Genomic DNA, 17025 nt, shown 5'->3' on the forward strand with positions numbered 1-17025 from the left:
TTTTCAGTAATAATCATGAAATGAAATAAACAGTAATAATGACCTAAAAAGAAAAGCTGGCTGTCAAAATTCTTCTGTTGATCTTTGTGTACACAATTATATCAGTAAAATATATATTGTCCCTGCCTTTGCACTTTCTTTTTTGCCTCATTCATATCTTGGTGTTCCATCCTTCAATTTTCAGGTCTCACGTTTCCTTCCTCCAAGTCTAACCCAGTTTTCCATATGATATGTTTAGCCTATACACTAGTTAGGGTGAAATGCAGCCTTGCCTGGTCTCCTTGTGAGTGGCAAACCATTGTTTCTCTGCATTGTGACATGACAGTAATCTCTGGTCCTGACTATAAGCAACACACCAGAACAATCAAGAATGTTTAAACTGTGTGGCCAGAAATTGTGGTATAACATTTCTTTACGGGTAATTAAGTGTTTCTCATGAGCTGCACACTCGAAAAGGTTCTGCTATATAATCTATTAAGCTCGAGCTGATTTTCTTCCAAAATTCTTTGATGCACTCCATTGTCCAATACATGTTTACAACATGAGCTCTAATATTTGTTCCTTTTTTTGAATCCGGTTAAGACATCTGACATTTCTCACTCCATATATGGTCAATTATTTTCATTTTTTAGCATCATCTTCCTTGCATAGTCCGGTATCCCCTTTTGGAGGAACAGGAATATACACTCAATGTGTTCCATTATTACTTTCATTTTTACATTTTTGGCAGATTTTAGTTTACATTTTACATGTATTTGTATGCCACTATTTCTCTCAGCAAAGATTCAAAATGGCTAACAGCACAAAAACAATCAATTTGAGTGGAGTCTATCTAGTTTGAAACATCTCTAACTCTGTTGGAATGCTATCAGTTCCTGGTTATTTATTTCCTCCATGAACCTTTAGTGTATTGCTTCCATCACCTTTAAAAAATCTTTAGCGGTTTTTTTCCTGGTCACATAGCACCCTCACTCTTCATTTAAATTTTCTTTTGATTTTTTAAGGTTTTTTGGAAGAAATCTTCCTCTGTCCTCTCACTTTTGTAATCTCTTCATTGCTCCAATCCTCATCATCCCAGGTGATGGCCAACTGCTAGGATCCATGTCATCCTCTCTCATTTTTGTCATGACAGGCCCCCAGGTGTGACATGGGTTCTGCTGGTCACTTGTTGCTTGCAGTGATGACATCCAGCATGTCAGAGAGACAAGGGAGGAGGAATCACCACCCTTTCCCACATCCCTTCTCCAGTCGCCTCCTCACCTCATCCGATATCACTGTAAGCAATGAGTGACCTGTCTTCACATGGTACCTGGAGAATGGTGTGTGATAGAATGTCATCCTATGTCCACGGGCCGTCTGAGCCCAGTGAACATCTCAGAACCAGCCAACTATTTACATGACCCCAAAGTTTTGGAGCAATCTGCAGTTGTGGTTAATGTGGGTCAAGGCTATGCTAAGCAACTTTGGACTGTATTAAAACATATCACCTCTGTGCATAGTTTGGACACCGTGAACTGATTCAGGCACCCTTCATACTAAGTGGTCAGTATAGGCATGTCCTTGGCAGGGACTTTCTTCCTTTTCATGGAGCTTCAGGAAAGAAATTGTTTTGCAACCTTGTATCCCAATCCCCCCATTCTCTTTTTGGTCCACCATTTTTTCTATTAAGTTTCTCTCAAGGCCCTTCCACGCAGCTATATAATCCAGAATATGAAGGCAGGACATCCCACAATATCTGCCTTGAACTGGGTTATCTGAGCCTACACTGCCATATATTCTAGTTCAAAGTAGAAAATGTGGAATTTTACTGAGCTGTGTGGAAGGGTCCTCAGTTGCTCTATCCTTGCCTGTTCCCTCTTCTTATAATGGTGTGCTATGATACAAGAAGAGCAAGGACAGACAATCTGGCTGAGATCATGAGATGGAGTTCATTTTCTTGTGTCAATTTTCACTACACTGGGGATTTTAAATACCAAATTGTACTATCCCGCCTGTGATCACAATTCATAGTAACTCTTTTGTTAACAACTTAGATATGAGTTGAATGACTCTTAACTTAACCTCTCTCTCTATGGGTTTGTTATTGATTTGTATGAATAGTTTAATTCTATTTTATATTCATTTTTGCATATTTTTAAGTTTAGCTGCTTTGAGTCCCAGTGTTTGGGAGAAACCAGGATGTCAATAGAAGAGGAGTAGGAGTTTTTAATGGTGTTTTAAAAACTATTAAGACATTGATAATATATAGACTATTTGATAAATAAAATAACACAAAGTGTCTTTCCAAAGGATGATCAGGAAGAGGATGTCTATAAAGTATGATATTGTGGTTGTTGTTTCCATTGCGGAGGACATTAGTGAAAGATGTGTCAGTGTAACTGATTTTTAACGAGAAGCCCTTTATGACCCTGAAAATCTCCATAATTATGCTACATGTTTGCCTAATGTTGCAAGGCTTTGGTTACTCAATAGTAATAAACCAGAAGCTGGTTAAAATCCATACTCTTTTTTGAAATTTGGCATGAATCTTGCATTTGGAACAGTTTCCCACCCACAAATTTGCATCTGAGATGACATATAAAAGGACATTTATTTGGGGAGAGAAGTAGAAAAAAAAAACCTTAATGCAGCTGAAAATTGCTAGCAAATGTTCACTAAGGTATATTTAAAGGTGTATGCTTGGAAATATAGGTACAAAAATTGGTATGCATTTTCATGTGGTCAAAAGGGTTTCTATAAAGTGCAAAACTGGGAGAGATTTAGTAGCAAAAATGAGACCCCAAGTGTAATCATGCTTTGCAGTCCTATTACTATATGGTGATCAAGGTTCATAATGCATTCGCAGAAGTACGTCCTTAATGTGCACTTGGCATGTATTGTGTATCAAATGTTCCAGTATGAAACTCTGATGCTAAGGAAGAGAATGTAGGCTTGATTCGTTTGTACATTCACTTGTTTCAGTTTTTACTTAGATTACATTTTTACTGTAATACAAAGCCCCCTGTCTGTTTATGTACTGACCTTGTGAGATGGAGAAACTCAGGGAAAGTATGTACTGACCTTGTGGAGTGGAGAAACTCGGGGAAACCACCCTGAGTTGCCCAAACCGCCCTGAGTCACCCTCAGGCTGAGAAGGGCGGTATAGAAATATAGTAAATAAATAAATATATAAATAGGGATGGTTCATCAAAATGATGTTGAATATTCCCTGTTCATTGGTTCCACAGAACTAGGTTCAAACATTTGTGTATTTTGTGTTAGTGACAGTTCTTTTTAAAAAGACTGAAATGCCCATAATTTCTCCTCCATGCATACTATGCTGTTCCAGTTGAAAAATCTGATTATGCTCTGATTAAAACAATGCCACAGTTAAAAAAAATTTTAAATGTGGATGTTTCTGGGGGCCTTTTCATGTCCACCCCAGAAAGCGCATGCTTTCTGGGGTGGGTTGTCCACATGTGCTCTTGGGACTAGCCTGAGAGAACTTGTGGAGGCCCTCCCTCAAAACCCCCAGACCCCCTAGAAAACTAAGAAAAACTTATGTGCCCTCCATTAGAAGCCCCAGCGAGCTATCCCGGCGCATAGAAATGATGAGCCAGGAGAGCAGGGGGAGCAAGTTTCCTCCCTCCACCCCCCCCCCCCCGGTCTCCTGGTTCATCATTTCTACGTGCCGAGAGAGCCCACCGTGGCTTCAAATGGAGACCACATACGTTTTTCTTAGTTTTCTAAGAGATCTAGGGACTTGGGGGAGGGGGGGGGCTTCCCCATGGCTTCCTACATGGGAAGCCTCCTGTGTTGTCGCAGCGGCAGCACATGCTTGCTCTGCCCTACTTCACCCACAGAGCCCTGGTGGCATTGTTTGATGAGAACCATGGGTGATCTGGGCTAAACTGGCATATGCTGCTGATTTTGGCCCTTAGTGTAGAGGTTCTTGGGGGAGGTACCATTAAAAGAGGCAAAGAGTGCTGGAATTAATACTGTGATGTTGATAATAGGACTAGGTCTTTATCTTTCTTTATTTTTCTTCTTCAATAAATAACACTGCATTTGTCAACTCTAAACTGGCTATAGTAACAGGATCAGCACTGGTGGGAAAAAGCAAAACCTAGCAATAGGATCACTCCAAACTTTTCTTATTTCAATGTACATTTCTTTCATTTCTGATTTCAGAAACATTACAATGCATGTTAACTGAAAAAAGAATGTTATATCACAACAAGACTGAAAGACCGACAGCTAAAGAGTAGATTATAAAAACTTTTTAAATGGCAAAAATTGGCAAATTGGCAATGACACTCAAGGCAGAAAATCAAAATGACTACATAAAGGACAGGGAATCATTTTGAATTTTATTTAAAAAGAGAAAGATTCACAACTATGGATTGAGGGCTTCAAATATGTTTTAAGCAGGAATAATTCTACATTAAAAATACCTACAAACAGGCCCGTAGCCAGGATTTCGTTTCGGGGGGGGGGGGGGCTGAATTTTTTTTCAGGGGGGTTTCGGGGGGGGCTGAGTTTCGGGGGGGGGCTGAGTCTGATGAAAGAGCAAACCTTTTGTATCATTACCCCAATACCCCCATGCATACGGGATACATTGAGTATGGTGATCAGATCATGATATGAATAAACATAACAGTTTAAATAATGCACCAATAAGGCCTTTTCGTGAACCACCATGAAAATTTCGGGGGGGGGGCTGAAGCCCCCCGAGCCCCCCCCCCCCTGGCTACATGCCTGCCTACAAACAATATTTAGTTAGAGGGTTCAGCATTGTCATCTTGGAAGATATCAGTTATATGTGTTCAAAGTAGTTTTCTCCTACCCAGAAAATAGGAAGTCAACAGAGAAGGGGGAAAGGGGAATAATTGTACTACTGTAATATATTTTACAGTGAACCAAACATATAATTCCTGCAACACAATTCTGGATGAAAACAAATAAAAACAATTGGAAATGACATTTAGGAGAAAGTGTGATTGGCATAAAGTATTCTAAAGATATTTTTCTTCAACCGAACAAGCTAAAGAAGCAACCAAGCTACCTTCAAATGTAAGATCTATACATGATCCCCTTCTCAGAGAAATTCTTCTTTGAACCCTTGCAAAGGATTCAACAATTTTTATTCATTTCTTTTGACATCCTGTTGCTCGAGTAAATGGCAACCTGTGGTGAAAAGTACTTTTCTTTTGTGGGTTGTGTTGCACTATCCTCTGCATTTCCAGTTATTATAGGAAATACGATTTTATCATGATGGTAGTGACACTCTTTCCTCAGCTGGTGAAAATTGTTATTTTAATGCCCTTTTAAATGATATTATTGGAAGCTCCTGCAGTTAGAGGGAGAAGCCCCAGAAAGCAGAGATATAACAGTTGGATAAAACTATTCACTAGAAGGCAGTTAATTTGAAACAGGTCAGGAATCCCTTCTGTGGAAATCTAAAATCCTCCAAAATTGACCATGTGGCTGGCTAAGATAGAGACACTTTTGTGTTCTGATGGTTCATGTACACAAACTTTGTTTCATACACAAAAGTATTAAAATATTGTATACAATTAACTTCGGACTACGTGTATAAGGTGTATATGAAACAGGCATGAATTTTCTGTTTAGACCTAGGTCCCATCTCAAAGATTTCTCATTATGTACATATATGCAAATACAGGTATTTCATAATCCAAAAAAAACCCCAAATCCAAAATACTTTGTTTCAAGCATTTTCAATAAAGGATACTCAACTTCTAGTATAATTTAAGAGCCAGTTCTGATTATATGAAAACCTTTAATACATGAAAAAAACATGAAATGAAATTCAAAGCTAACCTAATTTGATATGATGATTTCTTTTTGGATAAATATTTAGCAGGTAATGTGGAAACATGGTGCTTTAACTGTTTCTTGTGAAAGAGCCTTCAAAGAACCCACACAACTCTTATTTAAGTACAATTTTTAAAAATATAATTGATTCGGTGTGTTTTCTCTTGTCTGGAATCTTGTCTGCCCCTTCTGCACAGGCTGAAAACTCAGAATTTAAAACTGATTAGGTGTCCAAATGACACTTCAGGCTAATCCAGTTTAACCTGGATTCCCCCCTCCAAAGCTCCTAGCATCATTTTGACATGGCAGGAGCTCTCTACAAGTGTCATGTCTCCATCTGAGACCTATACAATAGGCTTTGGGGCTAAACGGGGAGAGGGTGATCACGGTGATAGCCTACATACCAATCTGAGATTGGCCCGGTACGATAGCTGGACACTTCCTACCATAAAGGCATTGTTTTGGTTGGCCCTCTGGATACCAAATATGAGTTTAATCAGCATTTAAAATACCAATTTCACTCACGTTTGGGCCTATGTAGAAGCAGCCTTTGTTGCAAGTATGTACATAACTCTTTAGTGGATAAATGTAGTGCCTTAAAATAAACAGCAAATATTTCTCAACTGGAGAAATACCATTGTTTGGCAAAATGAAAAAATGAAAAGAAAATCACTCCTAGAAGCACCAATCTTAAGTACCTCAACCTGTTAGAACTAAGCTTGCTCACTATACATTCAATGGCCATCAGTTAGAGAGAAAAAAAGAAATGGAGAATAGGAAGGTGAAGCATAGGTATGATTAGCTCAAGTGGCATCATATTTGGTGGACTGTAGCCCCACTGATTTCTTTGTGTTAAATATGGATTGGATTAAGCTGTGTGTGAGATGTACATTTGTTCTAGGGTAGTGTCAATGCTATGTATCTTGCCAGAAATGTAGTCCGAATGGATTATATTATACAGCCATCCTTACTTTGTGGTTTTGACTTCTGTGGTTTTGATTATTCTTGCATTTGATTTAAAAAGTTTTCTCTAGAAATCCCTAGGTGTTCCATTGTAACTTTATTGTCAACTTCCTCCAGTTGTACTGGAGGACCTAAAGATTTCTAGAGAGAATACCTCTCTAGAAATTTCTAGGTTGGCCTGAGTGGTTATATGGCCATTTTCCAGGAGAAGATGACCAAAGTGTCATGGCATCCCATCCAGAAAGGCCCATATCTCGGGTATCTGGTAAAACCAAATTAATTTGGAACAAATCAGAGTTTTGAGCCTGAAAGACTGAGAGGGCATCCACCCCTTCCCCAAAAGAACCCTTTAATTTTAAAAAAAAACTTACCAGGAAATGACACGCCAGGAGATGTGGGCGGGGGGAGCCTTGGTCCGCTACGTCTCCTGGCACATAATTTCCTTGTGCCAGGAGGGTGCAAAGAGAACCATAATGCTGGTCGGGTAAGGGTTTTTTTTTATGTTTTAAGGGGTTTTTTTAGGGGGGGCTTAAGGGTGGCTGCATGCCATCCTGATTGGTATCAATATGGCATGTACCCTTCCCCCCCCCCCCCCGGAGAGCCCAGGTTTTTGGGTGGGAGTGGGGACAGAAACATGCACCGAAGCAGGTTTTTAAAGCCCACTTTGGCTCGTATTTCTCAGATTTCTGGAAGTGCCCTTAGAAATTGCTAGAGAAATGTTCTATCAGGTTTTTTAAAATCCTAGCAATGTATTTATTCATGATTTTTCACTTTCACAGTGGTCCTGTGCCATCATCCCAGTAAATAAGCAATATTTTTGCCTATTCAAAGGCTGGCACTAAATTTCACTACAGTTGCTAGCATATTATCAATGCTCTCCCACAGTAACTGATCTGTATTTGATTACAACCAGTGGCAACAAAAAGTAGGCCAGAGATAAAAGAGTTGCTAACTGTTCCTAAATAATTGAGTGGGCTTGTATGTGACAACAAGATGTCTTGTGTAAAATATGCATTCATTTACTATGTATTAGTGATGTCTATTTTCCTGGTCTTATTATTTATTTATTACAGTTTACAAAGACTTCCTATTTATAGGCTCTAAAAATGCGGTGTTGTTCTCTATAAAAATCACCAAGGACGTGCTTTCGTCAGATTAGGGAATTTTGCCTAAACCCAATGACATAGATTCAAAATATTGAATAGTTGTAGATCTGCACTTATTCCATCCATCTGTATATCCTTTTCATAAAACTGCAGACTGAAATGAAAGTTGATCTGAGTATAGCAATTTTATTTATTTATTTATTTATTTGATGCACTTATTAACCGCCATTCTCAGCCCATAAGGGCGACTCATGGCGGTGTACAGTACACATAAAAGACAATTACAAAAAAGCCAGTTTCAACAACATATAAACTATACAACAATTACAGACTACACTAAACATCCGCTTCGTCTCTTAGTGGAATCATAGCCAGTCTCATATTCCTTGTTCCATTCCAGTTCTCATTACCATATTGTTTAGCACTTAATTAAATGCCCTCTCGAACAGCCATGTCTTAAGGCTTTTTCGAAAGGACATGAGGGAAGGCGTCTGTCTGATGTGTGCAGGGAGAGTGTTCCACAGCCGGGGGGCCACCACCGAGAAGGCCCTCTCCCTCGTCCCTGCCAGCCGTGCCTGTGAGGCAGGCGGGATCGAGAGAAGGGCCTCCCCAGACGATCTCAAGGTCCTCGTGGGCTCGTAGGCCAAGATGCGGTCAGAAAGGTATTTTGGGCCGGAACCGTTTAGGGCTTTGTAGGCCAAAACCAGCACCTTGAATTGGGTCCGGTAGCAAATCGGCAGCCAGTGGAGCTGGGACAACAAGGGCGTTGTGTGCTCCCTGCCACCCGCTCCAGTTAGTAACATGGCTGCCGCGCGCTGAACCAGCTGAAGCTTCCGGGCCGTCTTCAAGGGCAGCCCCACGTAGAGAGCGTTGCAGTAGTCCAGGCGGGATGTGACAAGAGCGTGTACCACCGTGGCCAAGTCAGACTTCCCGAGATACGGGCGCAGCTTTCAATTAAATACATAATACACAAGGCAGTATATGTTGTTTGCCAATTTTTAAACTCATAGCAACTCCTTGTGAAAGGTCAGGCTGTAAGGGTCCAATTTTTTAGGATCATCTATTTTTATCTCATTAACTTTTGGGAGTTTGAAAATGTTAATTTCTTCAATTTCAATCAAACTATTTGATCATTAAAAAATCATTGTACACATCTTCTCTGACTGTGGAATTAATGTAGTTTAACACCACCTTGACTGCCATGGTACAATGATGTGCAATTCTGGAACTTGTAGGCAGAAGCACTATTTGGCAGAGAAGACCTTGTGAAACTGTATTTTCCATGGTTCCATAGCATTGAACCATAGCAGTTAGTTGTGTGGAAATGCCTTAATTCTATAGTGTAAATGCATCCAAAGTTGTTTTTGTTGATTACTGTCAAATCAGCTTTGAGTTATGGTAACCCTGTGAATGAAAGGATTATTCCCTGGGTGGAATGCAATCTGTAAATTTCCATATTTACTCAAGTCTAATGTGCCATCAAATCTAATGCGCACCTCAATTTTTAAAATCCTGAAACCAAAGAAGTATTTGCAGTGACCAAAAGTGCACTCTTTGTAATTTAGATAATAAAGTGCACATTTCAGTTGCTGCACATTTAGCATTAACTATGAATCCCAGTATCAAATAGCATTGAACCATGGCAATTAAGTTAGAGATTAGGTGTCTCAAATTCGAGCTCTACATCCTCCTTAGTATTGCTTTGTCTCAACACTAAGATTACTTTATGATGACTATCCAATGCACACCTAATCTTGGCAGGGTAATTTAGCAAAAACAAAAAAAAAGCGAGCATTAGATTCGAGTAAAAAGGGTATATGTGACCTGTGAGCCACTTGATATTCACAGGGGTATGGACCATCACCTTGCCATTAGAGGTTTTTGGTCAAGATACTGTTTTATACCTAGTATATGTTGACATAATTTGCAATGGCAATATTGAAGCAACAAGAGGGTTTTTTTCAGCAACATTAGTTCCACATTGCAAAGAAATGATGACAGATTCTTCATGGGTGTTTCTGAGAAAAGAAGGTTGCTAACTGCAGAAGACAATTTCTTTGGTGCTGGCCTTCTGAAAAGTAACAAGCTCCCTGGGAATGATAGCTTGCAAAATTGCTTATTCCCTGGCATAGACAATTTTGCAAGCCATCCTTGTCAAAGCTGTTTTTGCAATAAGAACTCTCTTGAAGCCCAACATTGAATAAATAGAATGTGTGAAGCTAGCAGCCCTTTTCTTCCCATTAAGGACCACAATGTTTTCTTTGTGTAACAATGAAACCCAGAGAAAGTGCAACATGCACAAAAAATATGAAGTGAAGATATTTAAAGTTGGAGCCAGCATAGAATAATGGTTTGAGTGTTGGACTAGAACTCCAGAAGACTAGAGTTCAAATCCATGGTCAGCCACGAAAAATCCATGATAGGTTTGCTTTATTGTAGCTATGAATTGGAAATAATTTGATGGTGCACAAGAACCTATTGGAACTTGCCATCTGATTTTCTAAGATATGCCATAAAAACTAAATTACTATAAAGTATTACATGAAGGAAACTGAAGTGTATCTTCTAGGGTTCTATCAATAAATTGTGCTACTTTAAAACAAATGTTCAATCTACCCACCTTCCTTGTCTGCTTCCACTGTCTTGCCAAACAAAAACAGCTTCCTGGCAGAGCCTTGTTGCTGGTGAAGTCATTTCTAGTGAGGTCACAATGGGACACCCACTCATGTGATCATCAGAAATGATATTGCCAGCAAGGCTCTGCTGGGGACCTACTTCCAACTGATGACACAATAGTGGGTCTCTTTGATGTGTGAACATTATTTCCCCCCAAATCCAGCCAGATCCAGCTGTACAACCTCAAAAACTCCAGGATCAACCCATAGTTTCCAGGAAGCTCTAGAATAACTTGTGGTTCTCCTTGTGCTGGATAAACATCTGTAAGAAATGTTTCTGCTACAAAACTAGCTGTACATCATGTGGACTGCTTGCAGCCATTACATGATTTGGTCCTAGTTTAGTCAAAAGAAACAGAAACTGGGTAAGAAAGATGTGAATGAACAATGAGGCACATTAATGAAGACTAAAGAAAAGTGAATAAAATTGTTGTTATGCAATGACACCAGGAATTTACTATTGTAAAGTCATTATTCAGTGAAAGTCTGGGTGTATACTTTTTGCTATCTTTCCTGGAAATCTGCCATGTTGCCTTATTATTTCCAAGAGATAAACCTGTAGAGTGAAGTTACGGCTACTGGAAGAGCACAGTGATGTCAGCTTCCATGATTCCTATTTCAGTTGGACAAAAGCCTGGCCTGTTGAAAAGTTTCTCAATGCATTTATATGCTGTTAGGGGTTGGAGTAACATTTGAATGTGTAGCTGAAGTCATTAGCACTCTGCAAATGGCTTGTTAAACCAACTGTGAATGCTGAATGGAGGGATACCAAATAGCAATCTTGTCAGTAATATTGCAATAACAAATGTACCAAAGGAACAATAGGAATTATTTTCAATTGACAAGACTTCTATGTGGATCGGGTGTTTGCTTGGATGTTTAGAATATTTGTATACTGAATCTCAAGACAGAACCGCCACATGAAGAAAGACATTAAAACAATAAATTACAACATGGACTTAATTAAAACATAAACATTAAATGTGTAAAATGTTAATAACAGTAAAATCACTCTATAAAGGACGTTCAATTGAAAGAAGCCAGGAATAAGCAGGATTAAAGATCTATTTAGAACTGGTTTTTGGATGGCAGCCAGGCTCACTTTTTGGGTGGCACAAATTCTCTTTCATTTTGATCAACTTAACAAATGCTACAAGAGGATATGTGTCTCATGTTTTCTGTTGGGCTTGGTTCACATGAGTATTAGGCAGTCTTTCAATAACCAGATTTAAAGACATTTACATGATAAATTAACCACCAAAATAGATTGGTAATAATGCTGTGAATACTGTGCATATATTGGTCAACTGTAGATTTTCTTCAATGCAGTCTTATTGGTAATACTTCGAATTGTATATACTCAATTTTATTTGAGGATTTCTAGAGTAGGGCTTTGTATTACAAGATGTTTTGTTTTCCTAATATAGGGAAACAAAACATCTTGTAATACTTTTTCCCCTGTTACCTTGATACATTGTAAATGTATTGTGTTGTGGTTATAATGTTAAATATTGGAATTATAACTAATTATTATTTTAAAAGTACTTTCCAAGGGGTGAACAAAAGAGAGGATAATATTGTTAAAGCAAATATCAGAATAAACAAATGCAGAGCTGTTATTGTTTACTGCCATCAAGTTGACAAGACTTATGAATACCCTATGAATGAGAGAGTTACCTTATCATTAGCAGCCTTGGACTTTTGAAAACCCAGTGCCATGGCTTCCTTAACTGAGTCTATTCATCTTGAACAGGGGTCCTCAAACATTTTAAGCAGAGGACTGGTTCACGTTCCCTCAAACTGTTGTGAGGGTGGACTATAGTTTGAAAAAAACACAAATAAATTCCTATGCACACTGCACATGAAAGAAATTGTCGGCATCTAATGACTGCCCATTGTAAGCTGTCCTGAGTCCCCTTTTGGGGGTTGAGAGGGGATGGGATAAAAATGCTCTAAATAAATAAATAAATAAGCAAACAAATAAACAAACAAAACAATATGTAAAATGAACAATTTTAACCAACATAAACTTACCAGTTTTTCAATGGGAAGTGTTGTCCTTATTTTGACAGATGAGAGTCAAGTTAATTAAGATTTTTATTGTGTGCCTTCAAGTTGCTTCAGACTTAAGGTGACTCTAAGTCTCAAGTTTAGGGTGGGGGGCAGGTAAAAGCCTTTGGAGGACTGCATCTGGCCCACAAACCTTCATTAGGCCTGAATCAAATCGCATTATTAGTCACTGTGCTAGTCATAGTTGCTTTGTGCTTCAGTTTTGAACCAAACAATCAAACTAAAATGTTTGTTTTTAAGTTGCAAGCAGATGAAGGTTGTGCCATTTAGAAGACTTGTGTCAGTATCCTTTTGTTGCTCTGTTTTAACTGGGGGTTTTCTTGGGGGGGGGGCAGTGTCACAAAATGATGTTGAGGGAAAATATACAAAACTTTCCAGCACTAAGTAGCCTTGCTTTTGTTATGCGCACTGTATCCAAAGGCTTCCCTCATCCTGCCACCACTGCGGCTAGTATAATTTAGCCAACATAGGTACAAACAAGAGTTCCTGACAGAGATAAATTCCTTTTCTTACATGTAGGTTCATTTTCCTGTATCTCTTTCTCACACATGAATAGTAACGTCATGGAGAATTTAAAGCAAGAAAGCTATTCAAGAGGCAAGATGAAGCCCCTGTTTTGTGGCTCTATCCCAACTTGGGCTCCCTGGGACTACTTAGCACTTGAAAAGAGAAGGCACAAGAGTTGAGTCAGAGGTCCCCTGTATTACATCCTAGTGGCTCTACATTATGTTTGTTTCTATACATTATAAATTGCTTTTGTTAAGAACGAGGATTAATATAATTCCCTTATTTTTTCTTGCAGATTTTCAGAAGATGTTGGCTGGTTTTCAAAAAAGCTTCTAGTAAAGGACCCAGAAGGCTAGAAAAATTTCCAGATGAGAAGGCAGCATATTTCAGAAATTTTCACAAGGTATGAAGCATTATATGTGAATATGGACTGTATGTTATCAGTCAAAAACTTAAACAACAGGGTATTATCTTTTTATTTTTTGAAGTTGTTAAAGTTGACAGTAACACTAAATGGTGTCATTAGAGGCTCAGTAAGATCTATCATTTCAAGACACAGAATATGTTTTCTTCCTTTGTTTTTACATGTGCATTTGCTATGGGCCTGTGAATATAATGTTTTGAAGATATTTGGAAAAAATAAATCCCTGCCAATTACTGAATAATCAATATGAAATTTAAAATGAAGATGTATTTCTTTGAAGAGATTGCTAGACTTAGCATCTATTTGGAACTGCAAGGATTTGAAGTATTTGTATTTTAAAGCCATAGTTTAGATTAGAACATTTATTATGCAACTTCTGGTGTTCAGTACATTATTACATGTTATTTCAGTGGAACTTTTCCTTCCACTCATGCCTCACAAAGCACCTGTAATTGACTTGAATACCTACAAAGCAATCTTGACCGCGTATTTCTTACTATCTGTTTATGGCTATTAAAGAACACTTGGCACTTTCAGTACTTATTTGTACTCAACTGCAACAGGGTAATTTAGTTCCCACAAACCAATATTCAAAAGAATATACTGAGTACAGATCTTGCTAGACTTAAGCACCTCAGATTACAGGTGGAGGGTTTCACATTTGATTCTTTCCCATTAAAGTGGATTCATTTCATATAAAAGCTAGGCAGAGCTTCTCCATGTTGTAGCTGTGGAAAGGAAAAATAATGGTATTGCCCTTCCAAATGAGAATTCCTCCCCCTCAAACTAATTTGTTTTATATTTGCTGTGTTAATTGGTTAATTTTCCTGTACTTTTTCTTTGGATGCCCAAAGTATATTCCCTAAAAAGTCAATGAAAGTTTTAAGTTACTGCAATATTAGAAGTTTTGTGTGGCAGGGGTAGAGATAATTTCATTGGGGCAGAAATCTTATTGCCTTTATTTTGTCTACCACCCTTGGGTTTTTTGGTTTTGTTGTTGTTTTTTGTTTGGTTTTGGTTTTTTTGGTTTTCAAAATTCATAAGTTTGCCTTTGAGAAGAAATATAGTGACATGCTGAAACTATTCACAGCTGGGCACCAGAGCATCATCCACTTCTCAGTTTGAATGGATTCAGCATATCATTATATTCATTCTTATTGCAAGTTCCTATAAATAATTTCATCAATCCTGAGATATATAGATATTAGTACAGGTATAGATATGGGGACCTACACATTACCCACTACCTATAGTTGGGTCATGGACTGTCCAACAAAAATAGTAATTCATGTTTCTCCTGATCATTGTTTTTAAGATAGTGGACATAAAGCACAGCATGGGTATAATTTAACATTTGATACTGTTCTCAATCCACCTCTACATACAAATCTGTTTCCATATTAACTTATTCTCCAAGATCCTGGAGGTCTCAGTGGACAATAGCTTTATTTTCTTCCTGAATATACACATAGGGGCTTCCTTGACAGGACAAATGAGAAAATTATTGGCATTATTTGCAGTGATAGAGAATTTATATTGCAAAGAAGGGTTTGGAGGAAAAATAAGCAATACTGCCTTTGCCGTATTTTTAGGTAAAGATGAAGTATCCATACTGAGAGAGCTAAAAGCCATGCTGTAATAAAATGTTCAGTATCAGAAAAATGCTCTAGGGTCGAAACATATAGTTGAGTTTCATCAGTATAAGGATGATATTGGAAAATGTAAGAATAAGATAATCCAGAGATAGTGTATAAAGAAAAAATAACAAAGGGCCCAGAGCAAAATGCTGAGGAATGTGAAATAAGAAAAGGTGAGGTACAATCTTCAGCCACCACATGAAATGACTGGCTTGGGAGATAACAGGTGACCCAACTGAGGACTGAATCATTAATCCCTGGATCATGAAGAGAATTCAACAGAAGGGATCATTGAAGAAGAATCCAAGGATCCATGTTGCAAGGAGAGATTAGGAATAAGGACTGGATATGTTATGTTTTTAACTGATGTTGTATGTTTTAATGCACTGTGGAGGTGCAATTGTAAACTGCCTTGAGTCCACCTCATGATAGAGAAAGGCAGGATATAAATAAGGTAAATAAATAAATAGATATGAGCATTTTCATGTAATCAAAAGAATATTAATTATAATTGTAAGGGCTGTCTCGACAGAGTTCAAAGAATAATATCCAGATTAAAATAGATCCATCATAGAAATACCAGAAAGTTGATGCAAAGTACATAAACCACACATTGCAAACTTTCAAAAGAGAAGACAACAGTGAAATGGGAGAATAAGAAGGAAAATGAGATTAAGTGAAGGCTTCTTTAAAATTAAAGAAACAGTAGCATATTTAATTCAGGCCTCAAATACATTGGCCATTTAATGCATTTAAACAAGTATTGAAGAAAGTGGTTTCATTGTGCAGATTATTCTGTAGGAAATCCTGGAACCAGTTTGAGGCCCATATGGTGGATTCACAAACAACAGAGCACTGATATGCATTGAAGGGCTTTCTTTCACATACTGTTGTGAGAGTTTCTTGTCTGGCTGCAGCAGCAAGCCAGCCTTGAAGAGCATTAACTAGTCAATGTAGATGGAGCCTCAGATGGAAATGATAAGACAGTAGAAAGGGACAGTAGAATAGTGTGGAGAAAAGAATGGAGAATGGTAGGAACAGCAGTAATTTTAAAAGTGAATCAGGATGGGAGACCTCAGTGGTTTCATCTAGCAAAATGGTGTGGGAATAGAAAAAGTAGAAGAAACAGATCCTTGGTAAGTTGGTAATGAGGGCAATCTAGAAGCAGCAAGATCTGAATTGATAGTTTCAATTTTAATATTTAAAATATGTGTGAAATTTAGAGTGAAGGAGAGAGGTTGTTGTAGTAGAGCCTGTAAGTAACGTTGCAAGCAATAGTATGGGTGTCAGAAGAGGGAAAAGGGGTACTCGTGAGCAGCAGTCCCATGAGGAACAACAGAGGAAAAGGATCCAGGATATACTTATGACACTTACCGATGAGGACTCATTTGAAGGGTTCTCTGGAGACGAAGGGTCAATGAGCAAAGGAGAGGAAGGAGATACAATGGATGGGAATAGTGGAAGGAAGAGGGTTACTCGGGAGCAGGAATTGGATGAGGAGCAACAGAGGAAGAGGAAGAGTGATGGGTTAGGGAGTGATGAAGACGGAGATGACACATTGAACTGGACTAAGATAAAGGAGGTACAAGCTGTATGTGCGGAGCTGACGTTTAGTGATACATTTGTGGGGTTCTCTGGTAATGAGGATGGGCAGTCGGGAAATACATCTGAGTCTTGGGGGGATCTAAGTCTTGACAGAAGATGGAGAAGTTGGAGAGATGGGAATAAGAATTCACGTGTAGAATCAAGAACAGCTGCAAGGGATAAAGATGGGGCGGAGGTCAGCTCATCTTCTGATGATGATGTGTAAGATAAAAGTGGGCTCT

The 17025-nt window shown here is 38.5% G+C and overlaps 1 protein-coding gene across 3 annotated transcripts in view; it reads left to right on the plus strand.

Annotated features, from left to right (window-relative positions):
- DOK6 (docking protein 6) overlaps window positions 1–17025 on the plus strand; it is a 369307-nt gene that overhangs the window by 91363 nt on the left and 260919 nt on the right. For all 3 annotated transcript variants that reach the window (XM_060774998.2, XM_060774997.2, XM_067467476.1), the window contains exon 2: window positions 13434–13541. In XM_060774998.2, the coding sequence (XP_060630981.1) occupies window positions 13434–13541 (108 nt within the window). The remainder of the gene's footprint in view (window positions 1–13433; window positions 13542–17025) is intronic.

This window comes from Anolis sagrei, chromosome 4, assembly GCF_037176765.1.
Source record: "Anolis sagrei isolate rAnoSag1 chromosome 4, rAnoSag1.mat, whole genome shotgun sequence".
Lineage (NCBI taxonomy): Eukaryota > Metazoa > Chordata > Lepidosauria > Squamata > Dactyloidae > Anolis > Anolis sagrei.